The 23,690-nt window shown below is 42.1% G+C and overlaps 2 protein-coding genes and 1 long non-coding RNA gene across 4 annotated transcripts in view; 2 read left to right on the top strand and 1 right to left on the bottom strand.

The window, feature by feature from the left end:
• The window catches only part of slc12a4 (solute carrier family 12 member 4), a 15,218-nt gene extending 13,687 nt beyond the window's left edge, over positions 1–1,531 (top strand). The window contains exons 22-24 of the mRNA XM_019866739.1: positions 133–323; positions 545–678; positions 762–1,531. Of these exons, the coding sequence (XP_019722298.1) occupies positions 133–323; positions 545–678; positions 762–853 (417 nt within the window). The 3' untranslated portion in view covers positions 854–1,531. The remainder of the gene's footprint in view (positions 1–132; positions 324–544; positions 679–761) is intronic.
• A 3,728-nt stretch (positions 1,532–5,259) lies between these two features.
• On the top strand, positions 5,260–23,411 carry LOC109513853 (uncharacterized). Of its 2 annotated transcripts, none has more exons than XR_002167875.1 (4): positions 5,260–5,512; positions 6,634–6,784; positions 22,794–22,885; positions 22,952–23,411. It is a non-coding gene; the product is annotated as an uncharacterized LOC109513853 (long non-coding RNA). The 2 variants fall into 2 exon arrangements; XR_002167874.1 differs by having other exon boundaries at positions 22,794–22,865.
• Positions 9,917–12,218, bottom strand: LOC109513852 (ribonuclease P protein subunit p25-like protein). Its single transcript, XM_019866547.1, has one exon. The coding sequence runs from the start codon at positions 11,552–11,554 to the stop codon at positions 10,730–10,732; it is 825 nt and encodes a 274-aa protein (XP_019722106.1). The 5' UTR covers positions 11,555–12,218; the 3' UTR covers positions 9,917–10,729.
• Positions 23,412–23,690: the final 279 nt, after the last annotated feature.

The raw sequence follows: 23,690 nt of genomic DNA on the forward strand, positions 1-23,690 counted from the left end.
AGTGCGGAGAGAGAGAGAGAGGGAACGCGCGCGCGCACACACACACACACACACACACACACACACACACACACACGTGTCATCAAGATGTGCACACCTGGAATTCTGACCTTCATCCCTCTCTCCTCACAGGCCCAACTTGTTAAGGACAGACACTTGCTGGTGCGAATGGGTAGTCTGTACTCGGATGAGGAGGAGGACACGTTGGACAGTCCTCTGCCTGACAACATTCAGAGGACGTGGACAAAAGAGAAGTGCGAGGCCGAGAGGAGCATCAGAAATAATGCGCCCGAGAACTTCAGAGAGCTCATGAGCCTCAAACCGTGAGTCACAATTTCGCAACATGATACGAGGCCGATGTGCTCATAGGTGTGTGCAAACTACGCATACAGTGACATTGTGTTTATCAGGAGTCTTTAAAGTAGACACCCCCCCCCCCCCCCCCCCCCCCCCCCCCCCCACCGATTTGAGGGTGTATAACAACCTTTGTCAACTTTTGAAGAAAATGTATTTGAACATTTATCATATCCATTTTGAAATCCAGGGACCAGTCCAACGTACGGCGAATGCACACGGCCGTGAAGCTGAACGAGGTGATCGTCAACAGGTCCCACGACGCTCGGTTGGTGCTTCTCAACATGCCGGGACCGCCTCGTGACACAGACGGAGACGAGAATTGTATCCTTTGGCCCGCTGTGGCAACAAACGCACCATCAGAGCATTTTTGCCATTGTTGCCTTCACTTTTTTGCCCCACTTCAGATATGGAGTTTTTGGAGGTTTTGACCGAAGGTTTGGAAAGAGTGCTGCTGGTGCGAGGCGGTGGGCGCGAGGTTATCACCATCTACTCGTGACCAATCCGAACGGACAGCGGGGGTGCTTCACCATCCCACCGAAAGGCTTAGCTGCTCGAACGTCGCATTAGAATTGGGTGTCTTCGTATAAGATTATGGTAATGTACATTATCAGAACATTTATTTAGAGCAGTGGCGGCGAACCTTTTTTCTTATTGTGCGTTGTTTCAGTCGTCGGATCACACAGCTGTCGGTTCCCCACGCTGATGCGGTGTAAATTATACAATAGAGCAGCAGTAGTGCACACAAGGCCAAGGAGATTTTGATTTCATGGGATTCCGGGGTGGGTGCACACTTTATTTATTTATTTATTTGACTCTTTTCATTTTTTTTTCCCCCTTGGAAGGCAAGAGACTTTTTTTTTTTTTTTAAGATTTAAGTATTCAATTTGCATGCAACGATGGCTTGTTTGTTTTAACTTATGTTTCTTGTTTGTACATTTCTTTGTCGATAAAGTTTTCATTCGCAGATGGTTGAGTCATTCTCTGACTGAACGAGCAATTTTGTTTTGGTTTGGTTTTTTTCAGGGAGTACAGATGACAAGTTGTGCAGTGACAGAACAGTGCTAATAATCCTGAATTAGATTTACTTTTAAGTCAGTTAAATTTAGTAAATCAATTCGTTTTAATTTTGTAATTTTTATTTGAATTCTTTGTTGATTTTTTTTTCCCTCAAAAGTGAAACTGTCAAGGAATATCCACCATTGTAGTTACTTTTATATTGTAAATTAAGGTTGGCAGTAGTGACTTTGGTATGACGTATATTTTTAAACAAAATTTACCACATTCCAAAAAAAAAGATTTCTATGACTTGATTCCCTTCAATAAATTATTTTATGATACAACTTTGTGCACTCGTGCTTTGTGCTTTTTATACTTTGTGTATTTAATTTCGATACAAACAGAACTCAATATAATGCTACTGTAATTATATTATAGGCGCCTTCTGCTGCTGCTTGTGAATGTTGCAAGAAATGGTTTAGTTCAGACTTTTTCAGTTACATTACTGCTTGATGTTTTTTCACACTAAATGTGATTTGTATGTGTGAATTACAGTGTACAAATGTCCAAGGTGGCAAAGGCCTGTCACCTTTTAACTAGAGACTCGAAATGTTCACAATTGATAGAGATTCTCAGATAGCACAATTAAATATGTCTCCTTATGGCTGTGAGGAGCTCTGGGATGAGAGAAAAATCTCAAGACAGTGCTTCAAGTGCAACCTAACTTTGCCATTTTGACCATTAACTTCTCAAATTTTAATACAGGTATGTGCCATTTTATCTGCAGTAGACACAATAATGTGGGTGTTTTAAAGCAAAACAGTACAGCTAAAATGTATACAAACTGGATTTTTAAAAATGTGTCCACCAGAGAGCAGCAATATACAAGTGTCATCTTCGGTCAAGGATATGAGCCACAACAGTTAAAACTGTTCATCCATCCATTTTCTGTGCCACTTGTAAATTAAGCATATTTTAAAAAATGATATATATTTCACAGTGCAGTTTTCTCTATGCAAAACAGCCATAAGCTAGTGTTTATTTATTTATGTCTTATTTATTTTGGAGGTGAGGCGTGTCGGTCAATTAAGAGGGGCTTGAGGTGAAAAGATGTGACATGAAGGACCCATTATCCATCTTCAGTAGTGGCATACTTTTTTCAGCAAACGATTTGACATTTTACTGTCTGCTTTGAATGGAAAACAAGTGTGGCCATCTGGTGGTCAAATTTACAAATTAAAATTTTGAAGTATTAGTTTGTTTTCATGCACTGAAGAAAACGGTGTGTTGAATTTGCTCAATTTCATTTTATCAAGTGGTTGCATACAGACAAAAAAAAGAAAAAACATCTGGATGCAGATACATTTTTTCGGTAGATATTTATCGATTATCTGAACTTCTTATCCTCATGAGGGTTGAAGTCGTGCTGGAGCCCATCCCAGCTGATTTTGGGGCTGTAAGTGGGGTACACCCTGAATCAGTTGCCAGCCAATCGCAGGGCACACAGAGATGAAGAAACCATTCGTGCTCACAATCACACCGAAGGACAATATAGAGTGTCCAATTAACCTACCATGCATGTTTTTGGAATGTGGGAGAAAACCGGAGTACCCGGAGAAAACCCACACAGGCATGGGGACATGCAAATTCCACACAGTAAGGCCAGGGCCCGGAATCAAACCCATGACCTCCGCGCTGTGATTTTATTTTGTACAGCTGCTTTACAAAATAAAATGGAGTAAATTCAACTAAAACTTTTTTCATTGTGTAATCACCAGTGAGACGGAAGTGCAGTGACATTTGCTTCGACAAATGGCCCGTTGTTGAATAACTACAAAGTGCCCTCATTTCCTAGTGAGGCTTTAAATAATGCTGAAGTCACAGTTTTGTAACTTGTCATTTCTTCTGCCCTGGATGTTGGCAGCCTCATGGCCATGTGTTCATTATCTGCTCTTACAGCTTCTGACTCCAACGCTGCAATTACATCCTCGGACGCGCTGATTAATCCAACACAGAGGCTTTATTATTTTAATTATTTATTTTCATTCAAAATGAAAAGAACACTCGCGGTCACTTTACCAAGGAAGAGCTGCTCGTTTACGTCGCTAGACCTTGCGTTACAATGCGACGTTTCAATGGCCGCTTCAAAAGTGTTCTCCTAAAATAAAATAAAAATGTAATGCATTGGATTTCACACATTAAATGGAGGTCCACGCGATGTTGTGTTTACGTGACAAAAATTTCTTGGTCAATTGCTATACTATAGTAACTCATTTTCTCAGTTCTCCCTTAGGGCATTAAGGAACTTATGGTACTAAAAAAAAAAAAAACAAACAAAAAAAAAAACAAAACGGCAGCAAAAATGAAATACATCAAGCACGCAAATTGCATATTTTATCTACAGTTAAAATTGCATTTTTGTCATACATCTGGTTCGGAAGTGCATGGTCCTACGTGGCTCTGGGTTTGTAAAATGTGGATTTTCATCCCTAGTAAATTCCAAGCGGTGTGTTTGTATATCTTCCAAGTGTGTGCCTTGTTGTAAATGTATAGTGGTCATGCTTCCCCCTCATTTTGCGTTCAATGCAAAGCTATAGATTAAATGCTTTGTTTTGTAGCCTTATTTATTTTGTTCAGCATTTCTTCCGCTTCTATTCTCTCGTCTGTGTCACGTAATCAATCCCCCCCCCCCCCCACTTGAATTGTTGAACAAAAAAAAACAAGAGCGGCTACACAACCGACGAGAGCAATGTCGATTCCACTCCGGCACAAAACATAGGCCTTGGTAAATATTAAATTTAAAAGGATTCGAAGATAAGGCGGCTTGAAAAATTGAGGCAGCACCCCATTCTTCTAGATAAGAGAACACAGAGCCATCTGGAGGCTGCCAGATAGCGAACTCCCACGCCATCCGCGAGACCTCACTCTCATCCGAGGCGGCGGCCGAAAGAATGAGTACCGACACTTTCATTATGTTAACTTCCAAAATGAACTCATTGGCATTCAAAGCAGATGCTGCTCTTTTCCCCCTCTGTAAACACAATGTTTTTATACATCCGCACCTAAGAAATCTTCACCGGGTCAGTCCTAAAAGTAATAATATTTATTTTTTGTAGCGTATTGTGCTATTGAGGTATTTGGAATATTTTGCTTACCTCATTTAGCCACTGAGAGGGTCAAAATATTTGAAGCAGCACTGCACTTCGAGACCCAAGCAAATAAAAAAGACAATATTTTTTAAATGAATGTTGCTGACAAAGCTTTTTTTTTTTACAATTGATCCAGCTCTAGTGTAGCTAATGTTTCGGTGTTTGTGTTGCAGGATGAGTATTTGCAAAAAATCTGTGAGTAATTGACACCAAGCCAAAAATATTTGTTGCCTAAGTAGGGCACAAGGAAAGCACTTATTTTTCTATTAAACAACGTTTTGCCCTGACTAAATGAAGCTCCTCTCCTCACTTTGACGTGGTTCTCGGCACCGAGATGCCTCAGGATGGTGTCAAAGCAACAATTTTATGTAAGACGTGGCTTTGAGAAACAGCGATTTGGTACATTTTTCAACAAATAGCAGAGATCTGCAAACAGGGGGATTTTTGAGTGCCAGACGAATATGCGGGGGTTCACTGCATACAAATAGTGTCTCTACCATCACTTTGAGGGAATGGGAACCTTAAACAGACATCCATAGAACCTGAAATTTGTGGAAATAGTCATTCCTTCAAAAATATCGAAACAAAATGAGTGCAAGAAAATGTTACTACATTCGCCTACTCGTTGTTTACTCCCCATATACATTATTTTCTACACTTTTTTTAAATAGTTTCTGAAATAGCATGTAAAATGTAACGCAATTCTTCTATTTACAGGCCACCTCCATCGAAACAATCATGGCCTTTTCACAGTTGATTAGCGCCCTCTCTTGGTAAAAAGTTGACACTGCAATCAGTGAGATTTCGTAAGGTGTCGCCTCAGTGTTGTTATGTTGGTCATAGTTTTTTTACACTTGTTAAAGATTTTACTTCTTGATCCATACCACTCATTTTAACATTAGGATTTAGGATCTAGCATACCCATTAGGATGTCAGAGTTCGTGACTGCGATTTGAACCGTCGTGCCCCTGTGTCAAACGCAGCAAACCACCGGATTGCTCAGCAGCAAGGTAACGTGTTTTTTTTTTTAAACCACCATCACGAGGTACCCCAGCATTGCTCGTTGGAAAGTATTGCATGGTGTTTGTAGACCATTATGATGACTCAATTATTCGATGGAAAAGATTTGACAGTGACTGCCCTAAAATCGATTAATTCATCATTCAGAATGTAGTTGAATAGAGTGTTGATTGCAGTATTTGCATGGAAATGGAGTGCACTACTCGTCCGAATCCAGCAAAAGTGCTGTTGATTCAGTCTCAAGTAATTTCCCGTCGCAAGAAGTCCAACGTGACGCCGTGTTGCGTGAAGTTGAGCTGCACCCATTCTTCTGCTTTGATAAAACACTGACGTGGAAACAGAGGTTCAGAACAGTCAAATAGATTTCCCCATTCCACTGACAAGCTGATTGTTAATTTTCCCCAGAGTCAATCAAGGAACTGTTCATGAATGCCCACCCGTAATGAGTTGAGATCGGCTTAATGGAACAGTGGAAAAAATGAACACTAAATGAAATGAGTGGCATTTAAAAATAGGAATTTGATTTTTAATTGGCAGAAAATACCAAGGCATGTGTCTGTTTGGATGTAGTTAAACTTGGCATAGCTCATGTGTTTTAAAGGTGTCTATCTTCTCTACCAGCTTCTGTTTACTGTCATTTAAAAATAATTTATTCTGAAAAAGTTACTTAAACCTACATACACATTCTGGCTTGTATGGGCCGCCTTTTTAGGTCTTTTTTACTCTCAGAAGAGTGGGAACATTTGAGAATAGGACCAATGTTCACTCATTCCTGCCTACTTTGAAAACCACACAGTTGGTACATGCTCAGCGTCAATTTCATTACATGCACCAAAGCTACCAACAGCACTTTCTCAAGAATAACAGACATTAAACACACTTTGAAAATCACCCTTCAAAAGAATAGATTTCTTGGTACCCATGCATTTTATGCTCCTCCGATTTGCTGGCCTCCACACTCAAAAATGGAAGTACTCACTTAACTCTTTTTTTATAAATTTAGATTTCTTGCGTTCAGACACTTTTTGTTTGCTTGTTTGTTTGTTTTTTTTGGAGCAAAAGTAACTTAGTTGTTTAACCTTGCTAACAGTTTCGCTTTCTGTCATGACAGGCTCTTGTGTGATCACACGTGATCTCACAAAATTGAGACCAGCAGAACGTAGCGGATATGCACACGTGTTTACCGAGTGTGTCCAAAGCCAAAGCGTTGTGAAATGGAAAATGCTTCTTGGCATTTGGGGAATACACTTTTATACAATTGGGTAAGACATTTTTCTTTCCATTTCTTCCTTGCTCCCCTTGATTGTGGATTTTTTTTTTAATGTCAAAAAATGCATGTTATGATTTCTTTTTGGGCATGTCTTTCACATCAAGACAGTTGATGTACACCACTTTCACTTTTTGCTAAACTTCGTCTGATGGCCTCAGCCGACACAATTCACTCGCCCGCTCCATTAGCCGGCAAGCCGCTATATGTGCCTTGATGTTCTGCAGCTGAAAATAATTTTGCCCAACTGGGCACCACCCTTATGTTGGTGGATCATTCGGTTTAACTCTAATTCCACAATATTAGAGTATTGTGTTGTACATGCTGGAATATACAGTGCATTCTTGCTTTCAAAAAACGCTATAGTTCACTTTAAAATATGCAGACCTCAGGAGTTCTTCCACCTGAAATATACCGGTACTGTACATATAAAATATAACTTAATTAATTTTCTTTTTTATAAATGACCCCTTGTCATTGAGTTATTTTATAACGGTGCGTGTGGAATTCTAAAAACAAACGACTTATAAATTGGTAAAGACGCAGATAAACACCCTCTTTTTACATACACAGCAAAATGAAAGCAGTTTAAGGTGGCAAATTTTGCTGCATGCTTTGAAAAGGGAAAGTAGTGGCATCTGCTGGGCATATAAGAAAGCCACACACACCAATATCCAACACCAGTACTAACATGTCATCATATGGTTTGAATTGCGGGGCACCGTTGCATTAAACTATAAAAGGTGTGACTTACTCCAGCATTTTTTATCTGGAGAAAAGTGCTTTCCCATACACGAATGCATACACCGATATCTAACAATCATAATGTTTGTCATTTTGGTAGCAAGGTGCTTTTGCAGAAAACAGTAGGCGTTAACCTTTGTTGCATTCTTTCAGTTGGAGGGTGGGGTGGGGGGCGCACCAGCTGGTGTTAAAATAAGACAGACATGCACAGTAATATCCGTTTGAGAGGCATCCCTGCAAAAACCGTCCAAGTTTCAGATTTTTGCCGCATGATTTGAATGGGGAAAAGGTGGCTGTGATTCAAATTGTAATGTTAAATTCAAAGGAATGCATTAGTTTATGTTGAGATAAATGTGGGCATTTTCAGTGGTTTCCAATCGTATCGGGTAGCTTTGAGGCTCATATCAGGATGAGCCGATTACACACTTGAGAAGAAAAAGGGTTAAATACATTGTGTGTGCCACATGAGGTAAGGGACTGCATCTCCCCCAAATCTATGTTGACTCTGTTTTTGTAGAAAAAAAAATGGCTGTAATGGACTCTCGGGTTACGTGACTAACCTTGTCCACATTGCTACTGGGTTGACTCCTCGGCTATTTCTTCACAGCCACATTGGATTTGGCTCCAGGATAAATACTTTTGTATAATATTTTATCTGTGCTCCCGGTCCACTAATTGCCCCACCCCGCCACCCCCCCGAATTCCCAGATAGCAGATGCAGGTCGATTAGGGAATATCTTTTTGACCTGCATTCCGCAGCGACTGTCCTATAGGCTCTGGGATGAAAGCTGTTACCTGCTTGATAACGGGCAACCCTGGAGTGATAACCTTCCGGCTAGTTTCGAGGACACGCCGTTTCGCTTCGCACGTAAGCGCTTGCAGTCGCAGCATTTCTTATTCAGCCTTGCGCCAATTTTTTTTTTTTCCTCAAATAGGATTTGCCGCGAGGTTAATCATTAAGTTTGGCTCTTCGACTGTTCGGGTGACCGCCAACCATTCGTTGAAATGTGATGAAGGGCTTTGAAAGACAATCCCGCGGAAAAAGGCAGCGACTTCTTTCTTTCTGTATGCAGAGCAGATTTGTCGCCGCGGTTACGCGGAGTCACTTTGATTAATTTACGTAAGGATGCTGACATCTGCGTTTGCAGATTTTCATTAAGATCAATGGCAAACGGCTTCAGACACGCTTCCACTTGTCGAGGCTATTATCCCCAAAAGCCACGGTAGATTAAGTAGAAAAATAACTCGTTGATTAGGATAAAATCTCCCTTTCAGAATCAATTGTTTTTGTTTAAGGCAGCTTTTTGAGAAATATAATTAGAATGCACCTTGTTCACAAGATGTGCATGTAGGCCCCGAGGCGAACGGTGATGGCACCAGTATGGGGAATATTTTGTGTTATGTACTTTTCCGGAAGAGTGCAGTGTGAGCCACTGTCAACCTTAGTTTTAATCCTTCCCTCCACTGTGTTGTGCGATGTTATGTTGTTATCTTAATGATAATCGCTGCCTGTATTTCTGCGCCACCCCGGGCTCCTCCGCCAGGCTGGGGTGGGCTGAGGAGTTGCGCCTTATCAACAGCTTTGTCATTAAATCAGCTTTCTCTACGCCACGTCCAAAAAGTTTACCGTCGTCACTCTTATCGGAAAGCATCGGCAAACCGGTTTTCTTTTCAATCACAGCTTTGCACATTCAGTCGGGCGGAGATAAAATACAGCGCAGGCTTTTCCATATGGGGCGAAAAGAGTATTTAATAGTGAGACAAATAAAAACGGACAATGGCGTGATTTGTGTTTGTTGTCAGTGGATGTCAGCTGCTTTTCAACCAACCGCGCGCACACTCATGCGCCCACACACACACACACACACACACACACACACACACACACACACACACACACACACACACACACACACACACACACACACACACACACTTTGTTTTGTCATACTATAACCCTTACAGAAAATGGTAAAAGGTGTCATATTTTGCTGCATGCTTTTAATAGAGAAAAGTAGTGCAACAGAGTGGACAAGTTGTAGTCGGTAGATAGTTTTGAAAATTAATATCCTCAAGAAATTTCAACCTAAAGGCAATTTACAACCAAAGCAGCATTGGTGAGAATGACATTTTATGACTTTACAAAGAAAAAAAAAGGAATTTCAGTGGCTTCCATCCTTTACACACAGACCCATTTTGCTACATGCTTTGAATGGGGACATGAAGCATCATCTGGTGGATCAACATAAGCCAGATGGAACTTCAATAGAAATTTAAACATAATATACCATTCGCTTGTGTTATTATCAATGCTGGAATTATTTTTTAAAATTTTGTTATGCATATCCTCTGACAAATTATTAATTTAACAGCCAAAATAGCATTGGGAAGAATACAGTGTCACGTTTAATACTGAAGCAAGTAAAATTGGACAATGTCATGCTTTGCATATGTCTTGGAGTGACGCGCGCATGCACGCACACACACGCACACGCGCACACACACACACACACACACACACACACACACACACACACACACACACACACACACACACACACACACACTTTATTTTAATATGCATCAGCTGCAACACACACTTTGTAGAACACTTTCAAAGGTGTCATAATTTGCTCCATACTTTGAATGGGAAAAACAAAAACACCATTTGTGGGTAAATTGGAGTCAGCCAGTGGTCCAAAATGAAACTATAAAAAAAAAAAAATAAAGAATTTGTTAGGTTGGATTACTTTTTCAAAATAAAGATGGGATCAAACATTTTTTCATTAATATCCTTTTGTAATTTGAACATTCAACACAGCCCAAAAAAAATCATCCGGAAGAGAAAACATGTTCTGCTATAAACAATAAAAAATTCATGATTTGCATTTGTCATCAGTGGTTTTCAGCTGTCCCTCCCTCGTAATGTTAGCATGGAACAAACAAAAAAGAAAACCTGACGAGTCTTCGCAATTCATGGCTTGTTTTCAGTCTTAAAAGTCAAGTAATGGGGTTTAAGGTTTTCAAGCGTGTACTCAATTCTCACGGCTGTATGTACAGAAGGCAGCCTCTTAATGTCCCAGTCAGGCTGCAATTGGTAAAAAGCGCTGTTCTGTCCCAGTGACTGTACTGATTGTCTCGGTGTTGTGCTCAAGTCGAGGGCAGTGCCAAGTGAACTTGGTGGTTTGACATCCAGTCAGTGCAGTAGGGGGCTCACGGAAACCCCCTCGCCCGAGCACACACGCTTACAGTGCGGCAAACTGCTAAACAGTGAAGGTTCCGGAGGTCTCTTGATTGCGGACGGCGCGGCATGTCCCTCTTTGTCCTGCCACAGTGCGCCGATAGTCTCCGGGGGTTGATAGCCCGGCTCCTGAGGGTCCAGTGGGTCTTTCGAGAGCAGAATGCTGATGGAGGGCACCGTCCTGTGCACGGTCATCTCTGACGTGCCCCCCTCGGTGTTCTCCCACACCTCCTTGACCACCTTGTACTGCAGTTTGGTCAGCTGGTGCAGCGAGCCCACTTTACGCTTCATGATCTCAGCACATGTGATGGTCTTCGTGACGGCGCGGCCTGACCCGGTGAAGACCACCTGTCTGAGTCCACCCTCTCCGCCACCGCAGAGTCCTTTCTCGCCTTGCATCCGGGCCATGGCGAAGCCCATCAAGTTGCGGATCTTACTCCCTTCTTTAACGCGCATCTCCAGTACCCCCGAGGCCAATCCGGGGAAGGGACACGGACTGTGCTCCTCAGATCTGCAGACTTTTTTGAAGCCGTCCTGTCCCAGTTTGAGCGCAGCGGGAGGCACAGGTTGGGGTGTCTGTTCGAACGTGGTCGTAATAACATTGTTCTCCACTTTGGGCAAGCTGGCATTCGTGTACGTCTGACCCTGGTATGGAAGAAAGGTCCCGAAGTGTTGCCCATTCTCCATTCGAATTGACGCATCTACTTGCAGTCCCTGTTGAGGCTTGAACTGACCCCCGGTCAGGAAGTGGCCACTCACCACACCATCCCCTGTGAACATGGCTCCTGTCCTCAAAAAGCCTCACTTCGAGTTCAGATGTGTTTACTTTTTCATCATGGCAAGCCACCGGACTCTTCCTCCGACTGACAGCTGTAAAGTTTTACAAACAGACTTCATCAAAGAAACATTACCCTCTTCTCCCCTAAGAGCAATATCAACGCAGTCTTTAATGCAGGCTCTCTGAAAGGGCTGGAGAATTAAGATAAATGCCCGGCTTGTGAATCAAAAGCTCTGCCGGGACCATTCAAGATGTTCTTTAAAGAGACTCTTCATTTCACAGCATTTGGAAAGCGCTTCGGGGACAGATAACGATAATGAAAATAGGCTATATTGTTCGTTTCAGTTCAGTTTTTCCGTAGAAGCGACCGGATATAAGAAGTACTTTGCCTGTAACTTAAAGGAGATTTGACCTTTGAGTCCAGTCCATTCGGGTGTCGCTCACAACTCGGAAGTGACCTCTCGTTTCAGTCCTGCTCATAAGTTCCGCCATCTAATTTTGCACTTTTGTCCATTCCTACTCTGGTACGAGTCAAGTCACCGGAGTTGCGCGGAGTTCCCCGGAGCGTTCCTCTCCCGGAGCTCTGGCTTGTCTCCAGTGATGCTGCGGGAAGTATGTTTCTGCTCCCCACAAAGAGACATGAGGGACAGAAGCTGCCTCGGCAATGCTCACAGGAGGAGTGTCTGTGTGGCTCAGTGAGGGTGGGGTGTGGGGGGGCATGATGGAGGGGGGTTGTGGGTTGGGGGGTTGGGGAGGTCCTCTTAAAGGCGCAGGCTTTTTTAGCTTCCATCCAAAACACAGTCCGCTCCTGTGCTGCATCGGCTCGCTGTGCCCCTTTAACCAACGTCACTCATTTCCCCAGCAACTTTGTCAATCTCTTTAGAGGACGTTCAATGTACACTACTGATTAAATCTGAGCACCAGACTAGCGGCTCTGTTAACTAAAAAAAAAAAAAAAAAAATGTGTGTGTGTGTGTGTGTGTGTGTGTGTGTGTGTGTGTGTGTGTGTGTGTGTGTGTGCCGGGTTCCCAAAGCAAAGGAATAAATTAGCTGCATGTTAATTGCAAACATCTTTCAAAAGTGCTGGCTCAAAGTCATATTCATTTTTACCTTTCACTTTAAAAGCAATGCTCATGAAGAAAAGTCACCGTTGTTTTTCTTTTTTTTTTTTCCACTCGTGGAGGCACCCGTCGACAACTTTGCCGAACATTTTAGTTTTTGCTGGGTAAGAGAAGCTGACACTGTTAGTTAATGCTCACCTGTGCCAACTCAGCATCTCTTCTTACCTCTCGGTCATACTTTTATAGTCGTTTCAAAGTGGTTAATTGGAACACAAAAAGATGCTAAGCTAGCTCTCAGCTAGCTTTCAGCTTATCTGGTAACCGTGACGTGAATCTTCTTTATAGTCATTCCTGTCATGTTACAAATTGGCCCAATATTTAAAAACTTCATCTTCTATTATTTTTGCTTCCGATTTCTTCAAGTCAGCCTGCTTTCTGATCGGTCGCTCCATTCCGCATGCGAATTGACATAGCTCAGGGGTCCTCTGTGTCGACACTCAGCCCATGCCAGTGTTGGCTATCAGTGTGATACTTTCATCCCCACACTTTTCCTGAAGGACACCACGGTTTTCTTTTTTTCAAAAACAAAACAATTTTACGAGGCAACCTCCCCGCCCAGGCCCCTTCGCCCCACTTGCCAGTGAACAGTTCAGAACAATTTGCATGCCAACCCAGAGCCACGTCACTAATCTAATGTCCATTTGTGACTTTATGAATCAAATAAGCGGTGCATGACAATGCTTTATTTGCATTTTTTGCAGTAAAATCACAGTTAAACATTGGTGCCAGTCAACACGGCCGCAAGCCACAGATGTAAAAGGAGCCTTTGTTTTGCATTGGCAAAGAGTAGGCGCGGGTCTGACAACAGATTTGTGATGAGCTTTTGCTGTAGAATCATGAAAGAAACTGTGTTCATTTTCAGTTGTGGGGAGTAACGCGGTACAAATACTTCATATCGTACTTAAATAGATTTTGTTTTTAGTATCCGCATTTGAATTTCTTTTTCCAATTGCTTTTCCACTTTTACACTCTACATTTGAAAACAGAGACCATCTGTAGTTTATAGTCCTTACAGTGTCAAAAAGGGCTTGTATCTTACTTTAATCTCCTCCGATGACAACATGATATAAAGAGAGGTCAAAGATCCCAAGTGATCAAAATGGGTATTGTATTATTGGTAATTTTAAAAATGTCATTTTTACATTTGTATTTAAGTACATTTCAAAGTCTGTACTTTCTTACTTTTAAAGGAGTTGAATCGGTATTGCTACTTTTACTTGAGTCTTGTTTTACACACAAATCTGTACTTCTACTTCAAAGCAGAGTGTGAGTACTTTTGCCCCCTGTACTAATTTTGTTTAAATAGCTTTCAACCACAACAAAAAGAATGGGTGTTTTGCTTTCGTGATCGAAGAGTCATTAAGCACACATCAGGGAGCATTTGCTTTCTCCGAGCATCACTTCAGCGACAGTCTTTCAGTCTTGACGGGTGAACAGAAACCATAATGGGCTTTCCATCACCAGTGGGTGGCGCTGCCCGACTCGCTTCTTGCGCCCCAGACAGGCCCAGACAGTTGTGGCGTCCACCTAATCAGCTCAGTAGACAGGTGGATTTGTTTTTTTCTCCATGTGAGTGACAGATGGGAGAATGCGTGAGGACAGCCCACTGAGGCTGAACCTATAAGGCCAAGAGAGAGACCGACGAGTCCTAACTAGCCTTCGACTCAGTATATCTCCCAGTAAACAGTGGTGCCAAGACAGCTATATGTGAGGCTAATATATAAGCCTTTGTGTTGTGTACGATTTATACAAATAAGGGAATCTCTTGACCTTCGTCAGAGAGCTTTCACCTTGTCACCTTCACATGTCTCCAATCTCCAATGTACCTCACAGAATCACCATCCAGACAACTCCAACAGTCTGTAGATATTATGATCATGAATATTCCATCCATCCATCCATTTTCCAATCCACTTTATCTTCACAAGTGGAAGCCTGTCCGAGCTGTCTTTGGGCAGTAGGCGGGGGACACCCTGAACCGGTTGCCAGTCAATCACAGGGACGAACAACTATCCGAGCCCACACTCACACGTAGGGACAATTTAGAGTGTTCCATTAACCTGCCACGCATGTTTTTGGAATATGGGAGGAAACCGGAGTACCCGGAGAAAACCCACGTAGGCGCAGGGAGCTCATACAAACGCCACACAGGGAGGTCGGAGTGAACCCTGCACCTCTGCGCTGTGAGGCTGACGCGCTGAACCAGTCGACCACCGGGCTGCCGTGTTTGATCATTTTTGCAGTATATACAGAACACAAACAATTTTGTCTATGTCTAAATAAAAACAATTATTTGGGATGTTCAAAATCACTTTTACAACTATTCACTCCTTCAGTACTCACCGATGCTGAGTACTGATAGCTCTAGTACCTATGTGTGTGTGTGTGTGTGTGTGTGTGTGTGTGTGTGTGTGTGTAAAAACAAATGAAATTGTTTTCTATTCAACTCCAGTTGGTCATCATAAAAATGGTGATAATAGTAACATTACTGAGATACCCAACTGTTGCCCATAAACAAATGCGAGGGTTGCCAGGCTTTTTTTTTTCTTTTCTTTTTTTCTCCTTCAACTCAAAAGGTGTTCGATAGAGGAGTTAGCATTATAAGAACAAGAGGAATAATGTAACATCGATGAGTTTCCATTGGAGGAGAAAAAATGTTTTTGTTGGCTTTTATTATCCCAGCCTGAAAAGAAGACACAAGAGCAAGGGCAGGAGGAGGAGGAGGAGGAGAGGGAGGGATTTTAAGCGCTCGCCACCAAAGTGATCATTCTGTTGTTTGGGAGAAATTACTCTCATCAGTCATAGGGAGATGCACAGCTGCCTACAGGGATGTGGTAATGTCACTGCGTAATAAAGTGTGTGTGTGTGTGTGTGTGTGTGTGTGTGTGTGTGTGGGTGTGAGTATCGCAGTGTGGGTTGTGGTGTGGGGTGAGGTGCTTCGGTGCAAATGTAGGAGGGCAGCGGGTGAGAGAAGTCTAATTTAACCACAGAGAGCTTTAAATTGATGATAAAGACGGCTCTGTAATCATCTGTATTTACCACATCATCACGGCGCGTAGTTTATTGCTTGTCGCGTCTGGAACATGATTGATGAACAAACTTGCCGCAATTGAGGTGGCGCAATGTCGTTTTGAGTGGGAAACATGCACGAGAAGCTATCATCGCATAGGTGATACATTTGACCGTGGCTTCTTTTCTTAAAATCATACAACCAGGTGTCATTTGTTCCTAAAATCTTGGCCAGGAGACGAGCAAAATGCTTTCAGAGGGCTTGAAGCATAAAATACGACAAAAGGTCAAAAAGTTCAAGGGGGCTCAATACTTTCGCAAGCCACTGGGCCAGTCTACGTTTTGACAAAATGGCACAAACCGTTGGACTTGAATGTATGACACCATTCACAGATCCAAATGAAGTTACAAGCGTTGTAACGTCGGTGGCTATTGCAAGAAGCTAATCTCTACCCAAGCCTCCTTCCTTATAAAGTACCAAGGAAATGGCGAGCTAACTCGTCAGCAGCTAATGCGAGAAGCTAACATCGTTACTAAGTGGTCCTTCTCCTCTACTCCTCATCAAAGAGCCTATAAGCCGGTGGTCTTTGCAATTTCCACCGTATTCTTCTGCACTTAATTTTGTAAAACCGTCAGGGGATCTGAAGTGGTATGTAATGACCTTTTTGAGAAGAGTGTTTTTCCCCTTCCACCCCTCGCTCCCTCCCCTGTAAGTGCCTTCATATTATGACGGGGGGGGGGGGGGGGGGGGGTGGGGGGGGGGGGAACGTTGGCCGTGTCGGGGACGGCGGCCGTGTCGGTGGTGACGGGCACTCACGCTTGGTCACTTGCCCCTTTGCAATTCCTTCGTACTTACACCTCACTTAATCTAACCTTGGTTCATATCTGTGACATTCAGTCCTCAGAGACTGTACGGGAAGACCAGACAAAAGCATTTTGCTCACCTCAGCTGGAATTGAAAGCAAGAATATGGATTTTTTTTTTCTTCCTTGCAGGTTTCCCAAAAAGGTTATTATGATATGTTTTAAACATGATATACAGGAGCATGTGGTAAAATTCCAAAAACAAAACTAAAGCAATGCTTCCTTTACAGTATGTGTTCAAATAAACATAATTTAAAACTGCAAGTAATCTTTCTTTGTTTTTTCAATTTTCAGAGCTGGCCATAGACATTAAAGTAACAGCATCACATTTTTTTGTTTTGTTTTGTATTGTTTTCCTCCTGGGTTTCCCTTGCATTTTCAAGTAACCACAACTGCATTTAGAATTTAAATCAGTGATAAGGAATATTCTGCTTTTTCCTCCTAAAAAGAGCTTTATTACAAAAAGCCAGGAGGTGGCATCCTCTCCAATTTTTGCGAGGAGGCTTTCATTAAAAAGAACAGAATCATATTTTTTTTTAATTCATTCATTTTTTTGTGTAGTTTATTTAAAGTTATCATAAGGATTTTTTAAATGTAATTTGTCATTACTTCTACCAACCAGCTTCCCTTTTGTCTTTCACTAATCAGAGGAAATGCAATTTATTTTCAATTTAAAGATACAATAACGGGCTCCTATGTTTTCTAAAAATAGTACTGTTAATAGAATTTAAAGTAACACTACAAAATGCTCGCTTTTATTCCCTGCGCTGCATCTTGCATTTAAAACAACAGTGATCTCATAGGCCAACAAAAATCTTCAATGTAAATCTGTCGACCTACAGTGGAATCGTCGGGTAGGAATGGATTACAGAGCCCCCCACCCCACCCCCCACATTTTCAAAATTCCCTATTTTTTTTATCCTTCCCGCTTAATTTTGTCAGACCACGGCCCTGTCTTTGTCGTGCTTAGGCTCCACCTAGTGGCATTCATAGGCAATACTAAACCTTTTCAATCGCAGTGGTACCTCTACTTATGAAATTATTTGGTTCTGGAAGAAATTTCTTAAGTAGAACATTTTGTAAGTAGAGACAGGTTTTCCATGTAAATGCCCTAATCCGTTCCAACTTTTTCTGGGTGATTCACATTTACGTCAAACTATAGGAACACCTCATGGTCCGAGGGTCTAATGATGAGAAACACATATCTATCAATCTACTCACATAGACTCGCACTGTAGAGGTCCCTTTTAGCCAATGGGATGCCGGGATGATGCTTGGTAGTAGCCAACCAATGGCTGAGCAGCTATAAGTATGTTGCGTTCAAGAAATTCAGAGCTGCGAGCAGGAACCCATACTGTATTTTTTTTACCTTTCGTATCTTGAAATTTCTTTTGTAACAAGATGCAATATTTTCCTGTTGAGACGTTTCATAACTTGAACATTTCGAATGAAAAGATATTTGTAAGTAGAGGTACCACTGTATTTTTTTTTTTTTTTGTCGCAGCTGTAAATTGCAGGGTAATTATCGTTCCATTCCTTTCGATGACAAACCTTTATTCAGTTTGTGATCAAAGCTTTAAAATTAAACCAAGGTTCCAATGGTAGTTTACATCAAAATTTGTAAGGGTGACATACAGTAAAACTCAAATGATATCATGTTCGCATCGATGGCAGCTTTAACACTTCTTAAATTGTGAATGTGCAATGGCTAGTTCACCAAAATGTTGTCCGCTAAATGTTTGTGATCCTATGTAGTCATGGTAACACTATACACCAAGTTGCACCAAGCAAAGTCCAAGAATATGTTGAGTCACACACATACTCCACAACTGGAATGGGGAGAGGAGTTAGGGGGCATAATTGCTAACCGGTTTGACATATATTGATTTCTTTTTCTGACGGAACTGCATAGGCATCCATTTTATTGTTTGTTTTCACTCTGCTGAATGTAGTTGTTGTGCTGCATCGTCAGGGCTCCACACACACACACACACACACACACACACACACACACACACACACACACACACACAACCCCCACTCCCGACAGCCGGTCACTCACTTTGCGTTAACCGCAAGTGTTTTCACGGTCATCAAACAACGGTGGCCCGGAGGCGCTCATTTTCGCTCCGTGTGGCGCTCGCCCTGCAGCTCGGTTCTGCCCCACAAATTCACAGCCGGCCCCCCGGTTGGAGCGGCAAAATAAGGGGAGTCACGACACACACTCACACACAGACACATGCATATGCACACAGCCTGTGGGACACACACAAAAGTATACGCTCAGCATAAGGAAGGCTGTTGGAGCAATTACAAAAACATGGCAGAACACGAGCGAGCAGGGCCGCGCTATCAGAGGGGAAATAGAGTGAGCGAAGGAAAAATGATGACGCCATTAATAATGCTCGTGGGAGGCGGGGTGGATGACCCTCTCTCTGCCATTTTTGTGTGACAGCACTTTGAGGTGCAAATGGTTGCTGTGTTTGATTTTTGGACATTTTAATGGGCCGTGTTTTTGCAGCAATGGCAGAAAATAGTGACACAGCGGTGCCTTCACTTTGGAGTTGAATTCATTCCATAAAAAAACAAGGTCTTAACTCAATTCAGTTAAACAAATTAAATCATTTTTTTCACCCATTGAAGTGTATTATAATGCCATCTTTAATCCATTTCATCACTTGCTTTTGAAACGTTACAATTATCTATTATGAATTACATTTTTTTGTTCTCCCTTTCCAGTGACTAACATTTATCAGTTTTGGAATATTCTTTATCATCAACTGAAAAAGGGTGAATTTGAGCAAATTTTTCGTCAGCTGGATAAACTCCTCAAAATCATTCTTTAGGATTATTATCTAACTGGTGAATCAGGAATTTTACTTTAATTAATAGGACCACTAATTAAAATTTAACTTTCTCGATCGCGTCATCCTTGGCGTCATCCTTCATCCCTCGGCTGACACTGACTGCAACTGCCGAGTGTATCCGGCTCTTGCAGGTGTCAGTTAGGCACGATGGTCACCGCAAAACACTGAAACATAGTAGATTTGGCTTTTTTGTTTGTTTGTTTGTTTTCCATGTTCTCATTCTTTTTTCCCGCTGAACTTGGCTAACTTTGTTTCATGGTGACAGTCGCACCAACACGTTTTTGTCATCATCTTCCTGGTTCAAGTTTGTCCATTGCATCAGACTGGAAAATGGGAACAGTCGAAACGATACTGGTCATGCTTTTTTTATATATATATATATATATATATATATATGTATTTTTTTTCAAGAGCAATTATTAGGGCTAAAATAAGAATTGGTTGAATAAAATTATTTTCATCACATTGATTGGGCATATGGGCCCCCCTGCAAATCTGCTCATGTTTGCCCTGATGCTAAGTCCATACCTGCCCTTGTATCCGCCATTTTCGGTTAACTGCCTGGACATTGTATGATTACGTGTTTTCTATGATTGTGTGTTTATAAATCTATCTGGCCTACCCTGTCTGTATCAATATTAAAATATTAAATGATACGTGCGGTACAGTAGTACATCCCGTAGACAAAAACATTGCAACGTTTGCGGTACTATCTCTCTGTCCCACAAGCACCTATTTTGTGTTGGGTGACAACACTCTCTTCTCTATTCTTCTTGCCTTTTTTGTCTTCTAGTGTTCACACACACACACACACACACACACACACACACACACACACATGCACGCGCGAATCCCTGCTCCCTCGAGTGCGACCATTCCCTCGGCACTGCATTGCAGATGTGTCTCACACAGTGAGCTGGAAGTTTCACTGAAGGCACACGCAACATGAGACAGCTTGAAAGAGATGGAGACAGAAGTACAAGTGGGCGCATTTCCTTGCAGGGTACTGGGTCACCTTCCATTTTGTTTTGACTTTCCAATTGGAAATAATGCAAATAGAAGTCATGTGGTCCAAGATAACATCGTCACCCCACCCACCCTGCCTACCTACCTACCTACCTTTGCACCTACACTACCTATAATACCATAATCTGAGCATATTTGCCATTTTACATTCCAAAAAGGCATAATCAGTGTAATCAGTTGTTCTGGTTGTCAGTATTTGAGAATTGATTGTTGATCAGTTGGTGAGCCATAAACAGCAGAGATAAGATAAGATAAGATAAAATGTTTATTTGTCTGACAATGGATAAATTCCCAATTTACAGCAGCAAAATTAATAAAGGGAGAAGTAGAAGAACAAAAAGTATATAAATAAATATAAATAAAAAATATAGATATAAGCATATTAAAAATTGGTGAGTGAGGGTGAGTCCAGGGTTTCAGGTCTGTCTGTTCAATAGCCTGATGGCAGTCGGCATGAACGAGTGGCGGTACCTCTCCTTCTTGCAGCGCGGTTCTATCAGTTTCTGGCTGAAGGAGCTGCCCAGTGCTGTCAGGGTGGCCTGGAGGGCGTGGGAGGGTCTGTCCATCATAGCTTTGAGCTTGGCTAGCATCCTCCTGTTGTCCACCTCCTCCAGAGTGTCCAGGGAGCAGCCCAGGAGAGAGCTGGCCCTCCTGGCCAGTTGCTTCAGTCGCTCTCTGTCCCGGGCTGAGATGCTGCCTGACCAGCAGACTATGTCATAATGAATGGCTGAGCCCACCACAGAGTCATCGAAGGAGGTCATAAGCAGTTTGTGGTTTCAAGAAGAAAATTGAGTAACTTTAACATTTTCATGCAACCTGTATCCTGATACCATGTTAAGTTGTCCACTGTAGTAACCGCTGTCCTTGGAAGGGTGAACAAATCATCACACCAAAAAAAAAAAAAAAAAACGACAAACATGTTGGCGGAGTTACACAATGTCAATAATTTGCCCGCCAAAGTAGGTAAAATATGCCGACGTCTCACCTTGATGACCGTTGAAACTCCAAACATATGTGCAACATTTGAGGGTAACATATACATTACGTATTGGCCTCAGTGTCATTTTATTTTCAAGCATCGACGGTATTTCCAATTCTGCAAGAAGTGATGCAGGTTTCCAAGTGGAAACCTGTTACAGATGTTTATTTGGTATTGCAGACGCTTAGATGAATGATGCCTATTTGAAATGAGAAGAACCGCCGCAGCTGATAATGGCCTTTTGTTCCTGCGTCTGTTTCGACTGGCCCCCAGGCTAAAAGCTAATGGACGCTATAGAAAAAAAATGGTGATCAATTATTTTGTGAATTAATAGACCATGCGGAGGCAAATTCTGGCATAATGAACGCCTCCGAGCAACAATCCACCATCTCTACTTTTCAATTTGAAAGTGTTGTGCCGATTCACTGTACACGTGCAGACAAACAATGCTGCACCTGAATGGAAAGATCCAACAATCGAGATGACATATGGGAAAATATCCGTGTAGTTGTAGCCCAAAGGCAGGCGTGCTGGAAAAATGAAAATGTGATTTTTACAAATCCTTACGCCGTGTTCGGCCTCAATTTGTCTCTCAGACATTTTGTGGCTTCTGAGTCATCACAAATATATTTTCTTAGCAACTGTAATTACGAGACATTTCCTTTCCAATCAAACCCTCCTTCCTCTGCGAGGAATTTAAATTTTTAAACAACCCTGACTGATTTGTGATCGCTTTGCTGTATGAGCCCAGGATCTGACTCGTGGTTTGATTTTGAAACCGCAACTGAGCATGATTGGAAAAATTAGCATTGTGGGGGGGAAAAAAAAATGGCGAAAGAATCAAGTTGTAGTCTTGTAAATAGCGACTCTGCAAAACTGAGTCGTAAAATCTCAACGTGAGACTAGAGAATGACAAATAATTTGTGAGCAGGTGTGAGATGATCGTTTTCCAAGGGCCTTTTCCAAATCTCAAAATCGTCTGTTGTACAGGGAGCTTCGGGGTCATGGTATGAACTGGAACCAATTGCAGCTGCTTTTCAGGTGAGAAGTGTTCACCCTAGAGGTCAGCAGTGTTATTTTACCCCCAATCCAGAACAAGATACACAATTAACACTTGAGAGAAAGTCGAAAAATATCGTATTCAAAACAAACCAAGTGGTAAACCTGTACATCAAAACAGCAATTCAAAACTTTTTTTGAGGGGGTGGTGGGCGGAGGGAGGGGAATCAAAAACTCTCCGTTCTGTACCCTCGCTGGTTGTGACTGTTCACCCAGTCATCCGTTGCCATGTTTTTGTCTTCCATCTGAGTTTGGACCCCATATCATTTACTCGGATATTGATTTTATTTTATTTATGTTTTTCTTTTCCACTCAAGCCCCAGTGTAAGCTTTTCAACCCTGGCTCCCCCAAAGCCTTCTGACTGCGCAGCGCCGGATCAGTAACTTGTGTAAGACAAATAGAGACAATGTAGGTGGTCTCTTTTTGTGCCCTGTCGCCATCTCGCCTCTCATCAGCATCCGACTGTTTTTGTAGTTTTCCAGATGGCCTCACTTCCTCTGCATCCCACTGTTCCCCACTTGGAACTTCCCAGAGCACACATTTGCATCAGGTCACCGCTCGCTTCCACGAGTGGTATAATCCTGCCGAGCTTGCCACCCTGAAAATGCTCTCTTTGCAAGTACAGCGGGAGGTCGATCACAATCCGTTCCGGCGCGCCGGTCAACCTTTTCAATTTGTTCACGTTTTAAAACCATTCGTCCCACAGGGCGGGGGGGGGAATTTAGCACTTTAGCTGTTCCAGGATCAAATTGTTGACATTGTAAAGACATTATTAACTGTACAGGCAGTGTTTTAAACCACATTTTTAAACTGTTGTGGAATAATTGTCATCCCTCAGAGATGACTGTGCTGAGTTTTTGAAGTTTCCAAGATGAGCTGTGATTGGTTGTGACCTGATTTCGAGCAACTGTGATGTCATTGCTCAATTCATATTCCACAAACACAATATGAATCCTCATACTGTGTTTAGACTGGTGGGGCTGCATAGAATGTTATTTTAAAGAACATTTTGGGCTTGACATTCCCTTTAAAACTAAACAAAGCCTACAAGTGTACATTCTGTTTCTATATTATTAATGTCAACTTAATGTTGACTATGCCATATTGAGCATCCAGGACAGAGATGTAGACACTACTATAAATTCTATTTCCAGTAATATAGTAGTCAGGGATGTAGCAAGAATTTAACATAAAACCACTTTTAATTCTTCAG

This window comes from Hippocampus comes, unplaced genomic scaffold (assembly GCF_001891065.2).
Source record: "Hippocampus comes isolate QL1 unplaced genomic scaffold, H_comes_QL1_v1.1 scaffold82, whole genome shotgun sequence".
Classification (NCBI taxonomy): Eukaryota; Metazoa; Chordata; class Actinopteri; order Syngnathiformes; family Syngnathidae; genus Hippocampus; species Hippocampus comes.